At 44.6% G+C, this 19,221-nt stretch overlaps 1 protein-coding gene across 3 annotated transcripts in view; it reads left to right on the top strand.

Annotated features, from left to right (window-relative positions):
• The first annotated feature begins 9,651 nt into the window (after positions 1 to 9,651).
• LOC140212134 (uncharacterized) overlaps positions 9,652 to 19,221 on the top strand; it is a 143,150-nt gene continuing 133,580 nt past the window's right edge. For all 3 annotated transcript variants that reach the window (XR_011889652.1, XM_072282733.1, XM_072282732.1), the window contains exon 1: positions 9,652 to 10,201. Coding sequence is in view for 2 of the 3 variants with exons in the window: in XM_072282733.1 (XP_072138834.1) it covers positions 10,013 to 10,201 (189 nt within the window). In the remaining variant the exon portion in view is untranslated. The remainder of the gene's footprint in view (positions 10,202 to 19,221) is intronic.

The following is a 19,221-nucleotide window of genomic DNA, read 5'->3' as shown; positions in this document are numbered from 1 at the left end:
GGACAGAGGGAGAAAAAGGAGAGAGAGAGAGAAAGAATGTGTGTATATAAATAAATAATGGATGGGTTACGAGGGGGAGGTGGGGCATTAGCGGGAGTTTGAGAAGTCAATGTTCATGCCACCAGGTTGGAGGCTACCCAGACAGAATATAAGGTGGTGTTCCTCCAACCTGAGTGTGGCTTCATCTTTACAGTAGAGGAGGCCGTGGATAGATATGGGACGTGGAATTAAAATGTGTGGCCACTGGGAGATCCTGCTTTCTCTGGTGCACAGAGCATTGGTGTTCAGCGAAACGATCTCCCAGTCTGCGTCGGGTCTCGCCAATATATAGAAGGCCGCATGGGGAGCACCAGACACAGTATATCACCCCAACCGACTCACAGGTGAAGGCCTCCTCTACTGTTAAGATGAAGCCACACTCAGGTTGGAGGAACAACTCCTTGTATTCCATCTGGGTCGCTTCCAACCTGATGGCATGAACATTGGCTTCTCAAACTTCCACTAGTGCCCCACCTCCCCGTCGTACCGCTTCTGTTATTTATTTATTTATATACACACGTTCTTTTTCTCTCTCTCCTTTTTCTCCCTCTGTCCCTCTCACTATACCCCTTGCCCATCCTCTGGGCTTCCCCCTCCCCCTTTCTTTCTCCCTAGGCCTCCTGTCCCATGATCCTCTCATATCCCTTTTGCCAATCAACTGTCCAGCTCTTGGCTCCATCCCTCCCCCTCCTGTCTTCCATCATTTTGGATCTCCCACTTTCAAATCTCTTACTACCTCTTTCAGTTAGTCCTGACGAAGGGTCTCGGCCCAAAACGTCGACTGTACCTCTTCCTATGGATGCTGCCTGGCCTGCTGCATTCACCAGCAACTTTTATGTGTGTGGCTTGAAATTTCAGCATCTGCAGGTTTCTTAATGTTTGCGTGTAATACTTTGACTAAGCTTTTGGTCACTTGACACACTATGTGACTTATAGTATTCCTGACAGGAGATTAGGAATGTTCTTAATGTCAAAATGCCACACAAATTGAAGCAAGTAATTTTGGTGTATGACTCTGGGGCTTGTCAAAATAAAAACACCACTTATTTGGTTGAGCAATGGCCATTGTCAGCTGCTTTTTGAAAATAAAGCCTGTCCTCTCATTTGTGGATGCAGCTGACAAGTATGTGAAGGTCACAGGACTTACCCAAATACACTGTAAAATCCTGGCCAGAGGTCTAGAGAATGCAGTGAATTTTGTAGATAATGTCCACTGCAGCCACTGCTTCTCGGTGATCATAGGCAATGAATTTTGGGGGGGGAGGGGTGGATTGGGTTATCAGGTGAACTGTTTTGTTTTAGATGATTGAGATGTGACAGCTGTTGTGACAACCAGAAGTGTAGTCGCAAAGTTCACTCCCGCAAACAGCAATATATCAGAACTCAAGATAATGAGTTGGCATAAATTTAAGGTGATTGAAAGAAGGTATAGAGGGGATGCCAGAGGTAATTTTTTTTTACACAGTGGTGGGTGCGTGGATTGCACTGCCAAGGATGGTGGTAGAGGTGGATATGTTGGGGATATTTAAGAAACTCTTTGATCGGCATCTGGATAACAGAAAAATGGAGGGTTTGTGAGATGAGAGGGTTAGATTGACCTTACAGTAGGTTAAAAGGTTGGTGCAGCACCATGGGCAAAAGAGCCTGTACTGTGCTGTAATTTTCTATGTTCTATAATGACTGGAACGTGTTTCAGTGGTATTGATTGAAATATACCAAAATATTGGAGAAAACTTCCTGGTCGTCTTTGAAATAATGTTGAAGTATATTTTGCACCTGTCTGAGCAGACTTTAGCTTAACATTTCAGGTAAATAACCACACATCTGACAGTGCAGACTCCATCAGTATCACAGTGAAGTGTTGTTGTGGATTTTGTACCTGTGTCTTCTCAATTGGATATCAACCCTTAGAGACACAAATAATGTGCTGTTCTTGATTTCATGGTGTTCAACAAATAAACTTGAATAAATTTTTTAAATTAATTCTTTCCGTGTCTGATGATCTGATCTACGGGTGTCGGAATTGCTGTACTCTAATTTAAGCAAATCTCACATTTCCCTAGAAGTTGATCGAGTCTGGACTGGTGATCGGTCTCAAAAGTTGTCACAAACCCACAGATGATGCACTGGTCTGAAAACTACTCAGATAATCAGCTCTTTTGATTGACTAAGCAAAATGTTAATGGGCCTCTGGTAGCATGGATGTTACATCTAACAATTTTCCAATTTTCAAAGGTACCTCATCAGAGAGAGGACGTTGAGGTTTTAGAGAGAACGCAGAAGAGGTTTACCGGAATGCTGTGTGGATTAGAGAGCATGCATTATAATGAGAGGTTGGACAAACAGGTTATTTTCTCTGGAGCAGTGGAGACTGACAGGAGATCTGATAAAAGGTTTATAAGATTATGAGAGTCATAGATAGAGTAGACAGACAGTATCTTTTTCCCCAGGGTTGAAATATCTAATACCAGAGAACATGCACGTAAGGTGAGAAGGAGTAAGTTCAAAGGAGATCTGAGGACAATTTCTTTTTACACAGTGGTGGGTGCTTGGAATGGACTCTTTGGGGATGGGCGGTAGAAGCAAGTACATTAGGGACTTTTAAGAGACATTCAGTTAGACACAAATGTGAGGGAAGTGGAAGGATATGGACATTGTGCAGGTAGAAGGGATTAGTTTATTTGGCTATTTGACCACTAATTTAATTGGTTTGGCACAACATTGTGGGTGAAAAGGCCTGTTTCTATCCTGTATCTATCTACATTCTGTTACATTAGGGCAGCAATGAAAATCCTCCATCCCTGGTGGTGTTCAGGGTCTCTTCCATTGTGTCAGTAGCTCGATTTTCACTTTTGTCAGTCATTCAAGTTCCAGGTGACACTCAGGAATACTGTCGCACTCAGATGTAGATGGATTCTTCATTGTTGTTTCTATAACAATCTTGTTTTACTAGTCGGGGTTGTTTGCTCTGAGTTGGACCACTGATCCTAGAGGTCCAGCGGACCACTCTTAGTCTGGCCTCTACCCTCTGATCTGTTTGGCATGGGTGATCCTACCTGGAGCCAAAAGCATAATACCCTGACTCCAGCCATGAAAGCTCTCTGGGTCACTGAGACATGTAAGCCTCCAAACCACAACAAGGTTGTAGTCCTCTTTGAGGTCCCTATCCTGCACTGTTCTATTTTCTGTGTTCTGTGCAGTTTGTCAGAACTATTGTGTTTAGTTACTTCAGGTCTCAACAATTCTCTTCTTGTCTGAATCTTTTTTTCTCCTATAAGTTTCAGTCCATTCTAAAGAACTGCCTATAATCCAGATTTAATTGAATAGTGATAATCCACCAGCCCTGATTTATACAGGTTTTTAAACACAAACAACAGGAATTCTGCAGATGCTGGAAATTCAAGCAACACACATCAAAGTTGCTGGTGAACGCAGCAGGCCAGGCAGCATCTGTAGGAAGAGGTGCAGTCGACGTTTCAGGCCGAGACCCTTCGTCAGGACTAACTGAAGGAAGAGTGAGTAAGGCATTTGAAAGTTGGAGGGGGAGGGGGAGATCCAAAATGATAGGAGAAGACAGGAGGGGGAGGGATAGAGCCAAGAGCTGGACAGGTGATAGGCAAAAGGGGATACGAGAGGATCATGGGACAGGAGGTCCAGGAAGAAAGACGGGGTGGGGGGGGGACCCAGAGGATGGGCAAGAGGTATATTCAGAGAGACAGAGGGAGAAAAAGGAGAGTGAAAGAAAGAATGTGTGCATAAAAATAAGTAACAGATGGGGTACGAGGGGGAGGTGGGGCCTTAGCGGAAGTTAGAGAACTGGTTGTTCATGCCATCAGGTTGGAGGCTACCCAGACGGAATATAAGGTGTTGTTCCTCCAACCTGAGTGTGGCTTCATCTTTACAGTAGAGGAGGCCGTGGATAGACATGTCAGAATGGGAATGGGATGTGGAATTAAAATGTGTGGCCACTGGGAGATCCTGCCTTCTCTGGCGGACAGAGCGTAGATGTTCAGCAAAGCGGTCTCCCAGTCTGCGTCGGGTCTCGCCAATATATAAAAGGCCACATCGGGAGCACCGGACGCAGTATACCACCCCAGTCGACTCACAGGTGAAGTGTTGCCTCACCTGGAAGGACTGTTTGGGGCCTTGAATGGTGGTAAGGGAGGAAGTGTAAGGGCATGTGTAGCACTTGTTCTGCTTACACGGATAAGTGCCAGGAGGGAGATCAGTGGGGAATGGACAAGGGAGTTGCGTAGGGAGCGATCCCTGCGGAATGCGGGGGGGGGGAGGGAAAGATGTGCTTAGTGGTGGGATCCCACTGGAGGTGGCGGAAGTTACGGAGAATAATATGTTGGACCCGGAGGCTGGTGGGGTGGTAGGTGAGGACCAGGGGAATGTCGACTGCACCTCTTCCTACAGATGCTGCCTGGCCTGCTGCGTTCACCAGCAACTTTGATGTGTGTTGCTTTATACAGGTTTATTAGGTTTACACAATTTCACACAAAATGTTTTAAATTACAAGTTTTAAGATTTTGAAACTTTTCCCATGACTGTCACCTCTCCTCTACATCACTGAGATCCTTAACCTTCCACCAAATTTGCTCCATCATACCTGACTTTGTAATTGGCTGTGTCTTGAGCTGTCAATGCCATAGCTCTCAAATTCCTGTCTCCCAACTGTTCTGTCTTGCTTCTAAAGATGTATTATTAAACTTAAGTTTTAGATCAAACTTTTATTAGTTTATCTAGCTAGGCCTGGGGTAAGAGATTGCCTGATTATTTTCTTATACAGGTTCACTTGTGTTTGAATAAAGGAAAAACAATTAAAAAAACATTCAAGAGGTCAAACAGCCTCTGTAGAAAGAGAAACAGTAACTGTTTCAGGTTGATGAGGATCAGAGTTGTGCCCTACAGTCTACCTTATCTGTGCTGATCATTTTTGCCCATCTACACTAATCCCATTTGTCTACATTAGAATGACATGCTTCTGTGCTATGCCTATTCAAGGGTCTGTCCAAATGCCTCAAATGTAGTAACCAGATCTGATCCCACCACGTGCATTCCAATGTCAACTGCTGTTTTTGTAAAACAAAATACCTTTCAACTCCCCTATAAACTCTTTGCCACAAAACACACGCACGCGCACACGTTCTGATAAATTGCGCAGAGCACATAGAAAATAAAACAGTACAGGATAGAAATGGGTGCTTTTCTCACAACATTGTGCCGATCAATTAAATTAGTGGTCAAGTGGCCAACTAAGCTAATCCCTTCTACCTACGCAATGCCCATATACTTCCACTTCCCTCACATCTGTGTGTCTAACTAAATGTCTCTTAAAATTGCCTCATTTTTGTACTCCTACTAAAGCAAAAAGAGTTTGTCTCTACTCTATCTTTGCCTCTCATAATTTTAAAACTACTTTTCGGTCACCCATTAGCCTGCTTCCCTCCAGGGAAAGTGTGACCATAAGGCTTAGTAGCAGCAGATGTAGGCCATTTGGCCCATTGACTCTGCTGTACCATTCCATCATGGCTGATTCATTAGCTCCGTTAACTCCATTCTCCCGCCTTATTCTTGTATCCTTTGACATCCTTACTAATCAAAAACAAGCCCAGGCTATCCAGTATCCACCATTAACTAAAGTCAATCCAGGCAATGTCCTGGTAAATCTTCTCTGCACTTCACTCAGGCTGTCCCAGAGTGCTTACAACGTGGGCACCTTCCTGACAGTGTAGAGTTTTGACCATTGCTCAAGCAGTGTCAGTCTGCCATTGGGTGGGATGGTAATGTTCTTGGAGCTTTTTCCATCATCTGTTGGATTGTGCTTCACTGCATAGCAGGAGATGAAAGCGACTGCAGAGCTTTGATTTTGTATATTGAACATAAAGATTTAAGATTAGATTTATCTATCACATGTACTTTGAAACAGGGAAAGCACTGTTCAGTGAGGATTGTGCTGGACACCCAGTGTCAACATAGCATGCCTACAACTCGCTAATCATAACTGTACATCTTTGAAATGTGGGAGGAAACTGAAGCACCCCTAGAAAACCCACTAGATCCATATGCCTCCAGTCTCTGCACATACATATGGCTAAGAACCTCTCAACCACTTCTATAACATGTATCCCCTATGAAAATAGAACTTTATAGCACAGTACTGGTCTTCAATGGGCTTCAATGTTGTGCTGATTTTATCATCTACACTTAAGACCAATCTAGCCTTTCTCTCCATTTATCTATCATCCATGTGCCAATCTAAGAGCCTCATGGATGTTCCTCATGAATTTGTCTCCTCCACCACCACCCCTGGCCGCACATTCAAGGCACCCATCTGTTTTTTAAAAAAACCTTGCCCGATGAATCCTTTGATCATCCCCTCTCACCTCAAAATGCACATCCTCTGGTGTTAGACGTTTCCACCATAGGAAAAAGATACCCCCAGTCTATTTAGAACCTAGAACATAAAAAGCCTACAGCACAATACAGGCCCTTCGGCCCACAAAACTGTGCTGAACATGTCCTTACTTTAAAAATTACCTAGGGTTACCCACAGCCCTCTATTTTTCTAAGCTCCATGTACCTATCCAGGAGTGTCTTAAAAGACCCTATTGTATCCACCACCACCACCGTCACTAGCAGCCCATTCCGCGCACTCACCACTCTCCGCATAAAAAAAACTTGCCCAACATCTCCTCTGTACTTACTTCCAAGCACCTTAAAACTGTGCTCTCTTGTGATAGCCATTTATGTTTCTCATTGGTCCTGAGATTATTTACCTCTGTGGTTCCACATACATGTTGAAGCTTCAGCAAATTGGCACCTCATTTGTTAGATGCTGCTCTCTGTATTGACCTCAAGGAATCTACTTTTGGAGGAGAAGAGTTTGGTGGGTAATACCGTTCTGCCTGACCGGAAGTGCACCGAGAGCGGTAAGCGGCGTGAAGGAGTTGGGTGCTTACTGATCTGGCTAACAACAGATGGTGCAATGATCGAGGAACGTGTTTGCAGACTGGATATTGAACTTTTTACTGTTGGACTTCGGCCACATTCCACCGTGATACAACACTTGGCGGCACAGGAGGTCGTTCCTGCCTGTGGCCATCGAATGTGCAGCTCCTCCCGTGGAGGGTCAGACACCCTGAGCCAACAGACTGCTCCTGGACTTATTTTCCATCTGGCATAGTTTTGCATTTTGTTGGGGTTTTTTGTATTGCTATATTTACGCTCTATTCTTGGTTGGTGTGGCTGTAACGAAACCAAACTTCCCTTGGGATTAATAAAGTCTGTCTGTCTATCTATCTAATCCCACCACACATTGGCCCAGATTATGTTGAGGGTAGGTGCTGTTTCCTTGAAAAATCGGTCGTGAATGGTTTCTGTAGTTTGATGCCAGGATTCATCAGTGGCTAACAATTTCAGTTCGACTTCTGAAAGTGGGCACCCATTTCAATTTGACTTCCCATTCCCATGCTGACACGTCGTTCCATAGCCGCCTCTACTGCCACAATGAATCCACACTCGGGTTAGAGGAGCAGTACCTCATTCTGCCTGGGTAGCCTCCAACCTGATGGCATGAATATCAATTTCTCTAACTTCTGGTAGCTTCTCTTTCTCTCTCCCCCCCCCCCACCCTTTCCCATTCCTCATTCTGGTCCCCTTCCCCATCATTATGGAGCCCCTCTTCCTCCCCTTTCTCCCATGGTCTACTGTTCTCTACTTCAGCCCTTCACCTCTTCCAGTAATCACCTTCAAGCTTTACACTTCATTCTCCCTCTCCACCTACTCACTTACCCCTCACCTGGTCTCATCCATCATTTTCCAGCCTGTTCTCCTCCTCCTCTTCTCCTCCCCTCCACCACTTCTTATGCTGGCTTCTTAGCCCTTCCTTTCCAGTTCTGATGAAAGGTCTCAGTCTAAAACTTCAGCTGTTTATTCCTCTCAATCAGGGGTTCCCAACCTGGGGTCCATGAACCTTTTCTTAATAGTATTGGTCCATGTGGGCACGTGGCCAAATGGTTAAGGCGTCTCAGCCTAAAACTTCAGCTGTTTATTCCTCTCAATCGGGTTCCCAACCTGGGGTCCATGGACCTTTTCTTAATAGTATTGGGCCATGTGGGCACGTGGCTAAGTGGTTCAGGCGTTCGACTAGCGATCTGAGGCGGCGTGTTGTGTCGTGTCCTTGAGCGAGGCACTTAATCACACATTGCTTTGCGACGACACTGGTGCCAAGCTGTATGGGTCCTAATGCCCTTCCCTTGGACAACATCGGTGTCATGGAGAGGGGAGACTTGCAGCATAGGCAACTGCCAGTCTTCCATACAACCTTGCCCAGGCCTGCGCCCTGGAGAGTGAAGACTTTCCAGGCGCAGATCCATGGTCTTGCAAGACTAAGGGATGCCTTTAATCATTGGTCCATGGCATAAAAAGGCAGAGAACCCCTGTTCTCTATAGATGCTGGCTGACTGACTTGTTGAGTTCCTCTAGCATTTTATGTGTGTTGCTCAAGAATTCCAGCATCCGGTGTGTAGTATCTGTATTCCTCTGTCTGCCCTAGTGCAATGCAGGAGTTTAGATCTTGTTGCCAATAAACAGGAGAAATCTCATTTACGTAATTACCACGCTTTGCATTCTCAGCTATTGACAAAATATTGGAAAGCAGAAAATGGGATACATTTGCAAAGAACCGTTTCTGAAGTACATTTTGGATATCACTCGGAGCTCTTTCCTCCAGACCTCACTCATGTATGGGCCAAAGAACTAAAATCCCAAAGGAGAGGAGATAATGGCGTTAAGGCGTCAATAGGCATCGAGGGGATAACAACCCAATGGTTTGAGGGATAAAGAGAGCACAGAGATACTGGGTTTGGAGGTAATTGGGATACTTCAGCAAAAGGAGAGAGGCGTTAACAGGTGCGAAAGCTGACCATCTTCGGAGAGGGAGAGGTAATCAATTTACCATGAGTTCGCTCATATTTTGGTTCAATTTAGAAAACCGTTCGAAACCTATGCGTCGGGAGCAGAGTACATATGCAGTCTAAAATCAGGGAAACCAGCAATTTCTGATTTTATTTCAGATTCTCTGCATCCAGAGTACTTTTGTTTTTGTATAGCTGCATAAATTAATTGACATGAAGTTCAAATATACTTTAAAGCGGAGGAAATACAGGTCAACCCGGCTCCAGAGCACCGTTAACGTTATAACCTGGAATTCCTTGTGAAACAGCAGGTTTGAATGATCGTATGAACAACAGATTAAAATAGAGTAAAATTTGAGTTTGCAATTTTAAAAGAAGATACAGATGATTTCAAAGAGCAGTGTGTTATCCTTCCCAATCGTCGGTCGTTCAGTCTGTGCACAATTTTAATCCAATTGAATTCGAGGAGAAATTCCCGCGGTACTGCCCGCTGCGCAGGCGCAGTCTGTGCGAAGTCGCCCTGGACGGGATGCATTATAACTGAAAGTGGTTACATTGTCAGGGAAACTCCGGGGAAAAAAATTGGACGCATTATTGCTGGGGGAGGATTCTAGGTGGGAGTCGGTTTTGGGAATTAATCCAGCGTTAAAATACACTGAAGCCCCTTGGAGTAATCGAAGGGGCTGGGGACTTCTGTAAAAGGAGAATTTAAATAAAAATAGCACTCGAAATATGCTTACAAAGTATCGGGGAGAGTTAGAGAGACAGGACAGTTGTCGGTTGCAATTGCGTGTATATTTCCCGTTACTGTGGACGCAGAAGGCGGGGTATTTCAAAGTGACACTAGAAGAAATAGGAAGTGCCCGGATTTGTTTTCCTAGTGACCGATGCAAACAACTATTTGCCTCTCGTAAAATGTGGGAATATTGAACCCGCAGAGCTGCAGGGTAGTTGTACTGAGTTGTACCCAATCACTGTCTGATCCTGCAGACTGCTTCTGTAATGCCGCGTATGGTTTATTGGAAAGTATTTCTCGGCCTGGTGACTGACAAATGGCTGATTTCGCCACCATCCGAGAGGCTCGTCGGTGCTTGCCTGCACAAGATTGGCAGCATAGGTTGGGGCTGAGAGACAGCTGCTACGGCAGAGAATACCCCCGGTCCCCACCTCTCACTCTCAAGGAGCTGGGCGGCAGCTGCGATGAAGGTTACAATCCAAACAGATCTCCGCTCCAGTTTCAGGTAACGTGCCTTTAATGACTGGGGTCACTATACATTTATCTTCCAGTGGAAAATGTATTCGTGTTGTAACTTTGAGAGTGGCTTGTAATTAAAGGCAGAGATTAACGTAACCATTGTGTCATGTGGGCGTTGCGTTTTCACCGCCCTTGAGCCGAATACTGGAGGCCACTTCAGAGTATTCCAGGATTGTGCCACTTCAAGATTCGAGATTGTTTCTAGTTATTCTTCAGTACACGAGTGTAAAGGAGAACGAAATGATCTAATACCCCGGATCCAATACAGCATAAAAACACACACATTGAGCATAGAGAGCAAAACTTGTAAAACACAGTAAATATAAATACAATCGTATAAAAGCAACGCGCAAGTAACTTATATACACAGACTGATTGTAGGTACATGAAGTGACGTTAGGTGGTGTAGTTTAATAAAGGGTGGAGGTGTTGATCCGTTTGGCGACTTAGGGAAATAGCAGTTTCTGAGTCTGGCGGTGCTGGTATGGATGCTGCATAGCCTCCTCCCTGTTAGGAATGGGAAAACAGTCCAAAGTCAGGGGTGGGTGTGATTCCTCATGGTGTTACTGGCCCTTTTCCGGGAAGTAGGTCACTTGACATTTACAGAACGATAAAGGGATATAAAGGAATCAGCTTTGGAGTGACTGAAACGAACATTTATCACAAATTCAGTTTGCTGAATTGAAATTCTGCAGCCGACTGTGCAACTAGAGCTTGTAAACTCAGCCAGTTCCTTTCTGGTTACCAGCCTCCCCAGCATAGAGGACATCTTCAAAAGGTGATGCCCAAAAAGGCGGCATCCGTCATTAAGGACCCCCATCATTCAGGACATGACCCTTTTCTCATTGCTACCATCAGGGAGGAGGTACAGAAGCCTGAAGACACACATTCAGCGTTTTAGAAACAGCTTCATCTCCTCCGCCATCGTATTTCTGAACGGACAATGAAGCAGCCCATGAACACTACCTCACTATTTTTGTTCTTTATTTCTAATACTTATGTATATGTATATATCCGTATAAAATGTGTGTGTATGTATGTAGATATATATGATTGTAATGTGTGTTTTTGTGTATTGCACTGTACTGATGCTGCAAAACAACAAACTTCACGACAGCTGTGAGTGATAATTAACCCGATTCGGATTCTGAATTTGAATTTGCGGCTCCAGGTTTTTGTTGCGCGCCTTTGTATCAATGTCCAGGAGCCACATTACTACGTTACTTCGTAATGATTCACTGCGTCTGGAACAGCAGGTGCGGTGTTCTGGGAGAGTGGAACTAGAGTGGTAACACATTATCCACAAACCTGATGATCAGTGTTGTAATTCACAAGGCGGTAAATTCAGTGCCAGAGGAGGAGGCGATTGGGGGACAGAAATAAATCTGGGAAAAAATACTGTCAGACTGTATGCCTCATTCCAGGTTTACACCTTATTTGGTTGCACAAGCTGTTGTGGCGTGAATGAAATCACGGGAGAGCGAGAGAGTCACTGGTAGATACAAAGGAGCTTCTTTATTCAATACAACAAGGTACAGCAGGCATCATACGGACGGAGACACTTTCGGTGGAAAGGTCTGCTAGCCCAATGTGGGCTCGATATTTATTTGCTAAACACAAAGGGCAATCCATACTTACAAAGTATAGACAATGCTTTCTTTTGAAGCTACATACAAAACATCACACCACCTGACTTCATCCAGTCCTACCGACGCCGGCATGTCTGGGCTGGTATTCACAGCTTTTAGAAATGCAAGTTAAATCAACAATACATTTATTTGGTATTTTACGTTCTAACGTAGAGGACAATTCATGTTTACAAAGTATAAATAATGCTGCCGTCGAAACTACCTGTAAACTTCACACTTCCATCCCAGAGGCAGCAACAGTGTCTGGGCTAGAATTCTGGTATCACAGCTTTTACGAAATGCATTGTTGTGAACTCAATCCACAGTACTTTGTCAAAGAGCAGAAAACTGGTGGCCATAGTCATTTAAGAGTAAATGAATCATCTACCCAAAAACTCACTCTAACACAAGCCTTCAGGAGCAACGTGGTGTGTGTGTGTGTGTGTGTGTGTGTCTATACGCATGGTGGGAGAGTTGGTGTGTGGGGAGGTGTGCAGAAGCAACATGGTGTGTGTGTATACTGTACACACATTGGGAGAGTTAGTGTGTGGGTGGTGTGTGTGTATACACACATGGTGGGAGAGTTAGTGTGTGGGGAGGTGTGCAAAAGTGTCATACCTTTATTCTTTTTACATATAATAAACTTTGCTCAGTTTATTCTTGGTCCAGCCTTGTCACAGCCGAGCTCCTTCCCGTGTTTATCTGGGATATCTATCGCACTTTCTGACTGGCACTCTCCACCCTGACTTGCTGTCACTGTCCAACATGCTGCCCTGGGTAAAACCAGCCAAATTAATACAATTCAGATTAATTCTCCAGTGGCACAAAAAAAAGGTCAGTTCTCCCAACACCCCCACCTAATAGTTTTGCAGTTTTAGGGCTAGCTTCTGTCTTACCCAGAGTGGTCAGGCAGTTATGACATTTGACGTGCAAAAACTGTCTCAACACCTAAATGTGCTTGAAAATTTGGGCAGTCCCCCACCTCCCAGCTGTTTCAACCCACTATTAGGTAATTGATTTAATTATCCAATCAGTGGCCACTTAATGTAAATATTTAATCATCCAAACATGTGGCAGCAACACAAGGCATAACAAGCATGCCAATATGGTAAAGGGGTTCAGTTGTAGTTCAGGCCAAAGATTGGAATGGAGAAGAAATGTCGTCTAAGTAATTTTGTCCATGGAATGATTGTTGGTGCCAGATTGGGTGGTTTAAGTATCCCAGAAACTGCTGATCACGCACAACAGTCTCTGGAGTTTACAGAGAATGGTGCGAGATACAAAAAAAATCTGATGAGCAGCAGTTCTGTGGATGAAAATGCCTTGTTAATGAGAGAGGAGAGAGGTCAGAGGAGGATAACTAGGCTGGTTGAAGCTGACGGGAAGGTGCCAGTACCTCAAATAACCTCACATTACAACAGTGGCATGCAGAAGAGCATCTCTGAATGCACAACATCTCGAACCTTGTGAAGTAGATGGGCTACAGCAGCAGAAGACCACAAACATACACTCCATGGCCACTTTATTAGGTACAGAAGATAGCTAATCAAGTGACCACTGAGTGTAAGTTCTCCATTAGCATGCACCGTACCCCTTGTCTCAGCTCCAGTACTGACTATGCCGTTTTCTGCTGCAGCACAAGGAGCTCTCCCCATGTGCAATAATGAACTTGTAGAAGACTACTTGCCACTATCTTCTCAATAATACTTAGCATACATACTTAGATAACAAGGCCCACTGTTAGCCTTGACACCTACAATGAATAATTTTGAAAAGATTTATTTATTGTTCATTTTATGATGGAATTAGTAAATAGGGTAATTATTGTAATATGTACTGAGGTATAGTGAAAAACTCTGTGCTGCATACCATCCATAAAGATCATTTCATTACAACAGTGCATTGAGGTAGAAGGGAAAAACAATAACAGGTTGTAAAATATTGCGTTACAGTTACCGAGAAAATGATGTGCAGACCAGACAATAAAATGCATGACCAGTAAAGTCAAAATCAAGTTTATTGTCACCGGTGCAATGAAAAACTTACTTGCAGAAATATCACAGGCACAAAGCATCACATAGTGGCATTCACAAGAAAAACAAATTAAATATAAATTAAACACCAGATTTACAAGAAAGAGCACAATTAGAACAAAAATAAGGCAATTTTCAAGCTTCCTTCTTGGTGGTCTGTTCTGTCAGCCTATTACATCTAGGATTCACAGTACAATAATGCTAATTCATTTTAATGGCTTTAAAGTACATTGTTTACCATAGTAATTTCCAATGCAATTTTCTGGTTTAGAAGGTGAAATCCCAAGTCTGAAACTGTGAGGTAGATAATGAATTTACACTTAAAGTATGAGCAAGTATGATAAGATCCAGGACAATGTTCATCCATCATTGTTTCGTCTTTTCTATTCCAAGCTAATGAGCTTGAAAGAGATCTGTCCTTTTGGAGTTATAGAGAAGTACAGCACAGAAATGGGCCCTTTGGCCCATCTAGTCCATGCAGAAAACATTTAAACTGCCTACTCCCATTGACCTGAACTGGGACCATAGCCCTCCATATCTCTACTATCTATCTACCTAACCAAACTGCTCTTAAACATTGAAATCGAGCTCCCATTTACCACTTGTGCTGGCAACTCATTCCACTCTCTCTGGACCCTCTGAGTGAAGAAGTTTCTCCTCATGCTCGCCTTAAACTTCTCACCTTTTACCCCGAACCTGTGACCTCTGGTTGTAGTCCCACCAAACCACAGTGGAAAACTCCTGCTTGCATTTACCCCGTCTCAACCACACATAATTTTGTATGCCTCTATCAAATCTTTTCGCAATCTTCTATGTTCCAAAGAATACAGTCCTAACCTATTCAATCTTTCCTTATAACTCAGGTCCTCTGGTCCTGGCAACACCCTTGTAGATTTTCTCTGCACTCTTTCAACTCTGTTTACATCTTTCATGTAGGTAGGTGACCAAAACTGGACACAATACTCCAGATTAGGCCTCACCAACATCTTATACAACTTCAACATAACATTCCACCTTCTGTACTCAATGCATTGATTTATGAAGGCAAATGTTCCAAAAGCTTTCTCTATAGCCCTATCTTCCTCTGATACCACTTTCAATGAATTATGAACCTGTATACCCAGATTCCTTTGTTCTACACACTCCTCAATGCCCTACCATTCACTGTGTAAGACCTACAACAGTTGGTCCTATTGAATGCAAAACCTCACACTTGTCTGCATTAAATTCCATCTGCCAATTTTCAGCCCATTTTTCCAGCTGATGCTGATCCCTCTCAAGCCTTCCTCACTGTCCACTACACCCGCAATTTTGGTGCCATCCATAAATTTGCTGATCCAGATAACCACGTTATCATCCAGGTTATTGATATAGATGACAAACAGCAAAGAACTCAGCACCGATCTCTGTGGCACACCACTAGTCACAGGCATCCAGTCAGAGAGGCAACCCTCTGCTACCAGTCTCTGGCTTCTCCCACAAAGCCAAAGTCTAATCCAATTTACTACCTCATCCTGAATGCTGAACAACTGAACCTTCTTAACCTGCCTTCCATATGGGACCTTGTCAAGTGCCTTACTAAGTTTCATGTAGACAACATCCACTGCCTTGCCTTCATCCAATTTCGGGGTAACTTCCTCAAAAACTCTATCGGTTTGGTGAGACATGACCTGCTATGCAAGAATGCATGTTGACTATACTTAATCAGTCCATGTCTATTCGAATACTTACATATCCAGTCCCTTAGAATACCTTCCAATAACTTCCCCACAACTGATGTCAGACTCATCAGGCTATAATTTCCTGGTAACACACATCAAAGTTGCTGGTGAACGCAGCAGGCCAGGCGGCATCTGTAGGAAGAGGTGCAGTCGACGTTTCAGGCCGAGACCCTTCGTCAGGACTAACTGAAGGAAGAGTGAGATATGGATTTGAAAGTAGGAGGGGGAAGGATAGAGCCAAGAGCTGGACAGGTGATAGGCAAAAGGGGATACGAGAGGATCATGGGACAGGAGGTCTGAGAAGAAAGACAAGGGGGGGGGACCCAGAGGATGGGCAAGAGGTATATTCAGAGGGACAGAGGGAGAAAAAGGAGAATGAGAGAAAGAATGTGTGCATAAAAATAAGTAACAGATGGGGTACGAGGGGGAGGTGGGGCCTTAGCGGAAGTTAGAGAAGTGGATGGTCATGCCATCAGGTTGGAGGCTACCCAGACGGAAGATAAGGTGTTGTTCCTCCAACCTGAGTGTGGCTTCATCTTTACAGTAGAGGAGGCCGTGGATAGACATGTCAGAATGGGAATGGGATGTGGAATTAAAATGTGTGGCCACTGGGAGATCCTGCCTTCTCTGGCAGACAGAGCGTAGATGTTCAGCAAAGCAGTCTCCCATTTCACGTACATCTGCTCTCACTCCATCCTCCCGCCACCCCACTAGGAATAGGGTTCCCCTGGTCCTCACCTACCACCCCACCAGCCTCCGGGTCCAACATATTATTCTCCGTAACTTCCGCCACCTCCAACGGGATCCCACCACTAAGCACATCTTTCCCTCCCCCTCTCTCTCTGCTTTCCGCAGTGATCGCTCCCTACACAACTCCCTTGTCCATTCGTCCCTCCTATCCCTCCCCACTGATCTCCCTCCTGGCACTTATCAGTGTAAGCGGAACAAGTGCTACACATACCCTTACACTTCCTCCCTTACCACCATTCAGGGCCCCAAACAGTTCTTCCAGGTGAGGTAACACTTCACCTGTGAGTCGACTGGGGTGATATACTGCGTCCGGTGCTCCTGATGTGGCCTTTTATATATTGGCGAGACCCGACGCAGACTGGGAGACCGCTTTGCTGAACATCTACGCTCTGTCTGCCAGAGAAAGCAGGATCTCCCAGTGGCCACACATTTTAATTCCACATCCCATTCGCATTCTGACATGTCTATCCACAGCCTCCTCTACTGTAAAGATGAAGCCACACTCAGGTTGGAGGAACAACACTTTATATTCCGTCTGGGTAGCCTCCAACCTGATGGCATGAACATCGACTTCTCTAACTTCCGCTGAGGCCCAACCTCCCCCTCGTACCCCATCTGTTACTTATTTTTATACACACGTTCTTTCTCTCACTCTCCTTTTTCTCCCTCTGTCCCTCTGAATATACCTCTTGCCCATCCTCTGGGGCCCCCCCCCCCCGTCTTTCTTCCAGGACCTCCTGTCCCATGATCCTCTCGTATCCCCTTTTGCCTATCACCTGTCCAGCTCTTGGCTCTATCCCTCCCCCTCCTGTCTTCTCCTATCATTTTGGATCTCCCCCTCCCCCTCCAACTTTCAAATCCCTTACTCACTCTTCCTTCAGTTAGTCCTGACGAAGGGTCTCGGCCTGAAACGTCGACTGCACCTCTTCCTAGGGATGCTGCCTGGCCTGCTGCGTTCACCAGCAACTTTGATGTGTGTTGCTTGAATTTCCAGCATCTGCAGAATTCCTGTTGTTTGCGTTTATAATTTCCTGGTTTCTGTTTAGAGCCTTTTTCAAATATTGGAACATTGGCTACCTTTCAATCCTCTGCTACCTCTCCTGTCGCTAAGGATGTTTAAATACCTCTGCTAGGGCCCCAGCAATTTCTGCACTTGCCTCACGAGGGAACACCTTGTCATGCCCTGGAATTTATCCACCCTGATCTGCCTCAGTGTAGCAAACATCTCCTCCTTTGTAATCTGTACAGAGTCCTTGAAGTTGATGCTGGTTTACATCACTTCTATAGACTCTCCCAAGTAAATACAGATGCAAGGAATGCACTTAACATCTCTCCCATATATTTTGGCTCCACACACGGATTACCATTCTGGTCTTCCAGAGGACCAATTTTGTCCCTTGCAATCCTTTTACACTTAACAGATCTGTAGAATCCCTTAGGATTCTCCTTCACCTTGTCTGCTAGAGCAACTAAATGCTTTCTTTTAGCCTTCCTGATTTCTTTCTTAAGCGGTCTCTAACATTTCTTATTCTCCATATGCACCTCACTTATTTCTACTTGCTTATATGTGCTATGCACCTGCTTTTTCCCTTAACCAGGGCCCCAATATCTCTTGAAAACCAAGGTTTCCTATATTTGTTATCTTTACCTTTTATTCCGACAGGCACATATAAGCTTTGTACTCTCAAAATTCCGTTTCTGAAGGCCTCCCACTTTCCAAGTACACCTTTGCCAGAAAGCAGCCTGTCCCAGTCCACTCTTACCAGATCATTTCTGATCCCATCAAAACCGGCCTTTCTCCAACTTAGAATCTCAACCCGCAGTCCAGACCTCTCTTCTTGAATATTTAGTTTGAAACTAATGGCATTGTGGTCACTGGATACAAAGTGTTCCCCTACACAAACTTCTGTTACCTGCCCTGTCTCATTCCCTAAGTGCAGATCCAGTATCACACACTCTCTCATTGGGACTTTTATGTGCTGATGAAGGAAACTTTCCTGACCACATTTGACAAACTCTATCCCAGTATAGGATTCCCAGTCAATATGTAGAAAGTTAAAATCACCTATTATAACAACCTTATGTTTCTTGTAGAAATCTGTGATCTTTTAACAAATTTGTTCCTCTAAATCCCTAGGACTGTTGGGTGGTCTGTAATATAGCCCAATTTATATGGGCATACCTTTCTATTTCTCAGTTCCACCCATAACACCTCACTTGTCAAGTTCTCCCATCTGTCCTAATAGAGCACTGCTGTGACCCACCTTTCCTATGATTCTTCTCACATTGAAATATATGCAGCTCAGGACACCAGTTCACCATGCTCACCCTTTAGATTCCTGACTTTGTCTGAGGCCTTACCAACATCTGCCCCCATAACCTCTCCACTAACTATTCTGACACTCTGGTTCCAAACCCCCTGCAACTCTAGGTTAAACCCCACCGTGCAGCATTAACAAACCTTCCTGCTAGGATATTAGTCCCCATCCAGTTCAAGTGAAAACCGTCCCTTCTGTGCAGGTCCTACCTTCACTGGAAGAGAGCCCAGTGATTCAAAAATCTTAAGCCCTCCCTCCCTCACCAACTCCTTAGCCACATGTAAACTTGCATAATCTTCCTAGTTCTAGTCTCACTAGCACATGGCACAGGTAGCAATTTTGAGATCACAGCTCTGGAGGTCCTGCCCTTTAACTTAGCACCTAACTCCCTATGTAGAACCTCATCACTTGTCCTACCCACGTCATTAGTACCTACATGGACCACGACCTCTTGCCATTTCCATTGTCCCGGGCCCTGGCACCCGAGAGGCAATGTACCATCCATGAATCTTGTTCTCACCCACGGAATCTCCTGTCTGTTCCCCCAACTGACAAA

The sequence above is a fragment of the Mobula birostris genome, chromosome 18 (genome assembly GCF_030028105.1).
Source record: "Mobula birostris isolate sMobBir1 chromosome 18, sMobBir1.hap1, whole genome shotgun sequence".
In the NCBI taxonomy this organism is placed as follows: Eukaryota; Metazoa; Chordata; class Chondrichthyes; order Myliobatiformes; family Myliobatidae; genus Mobula; species Mobula birostris.
This window is presented reverse-complemented; position numbering and strand designations above follow the sequence as displayed.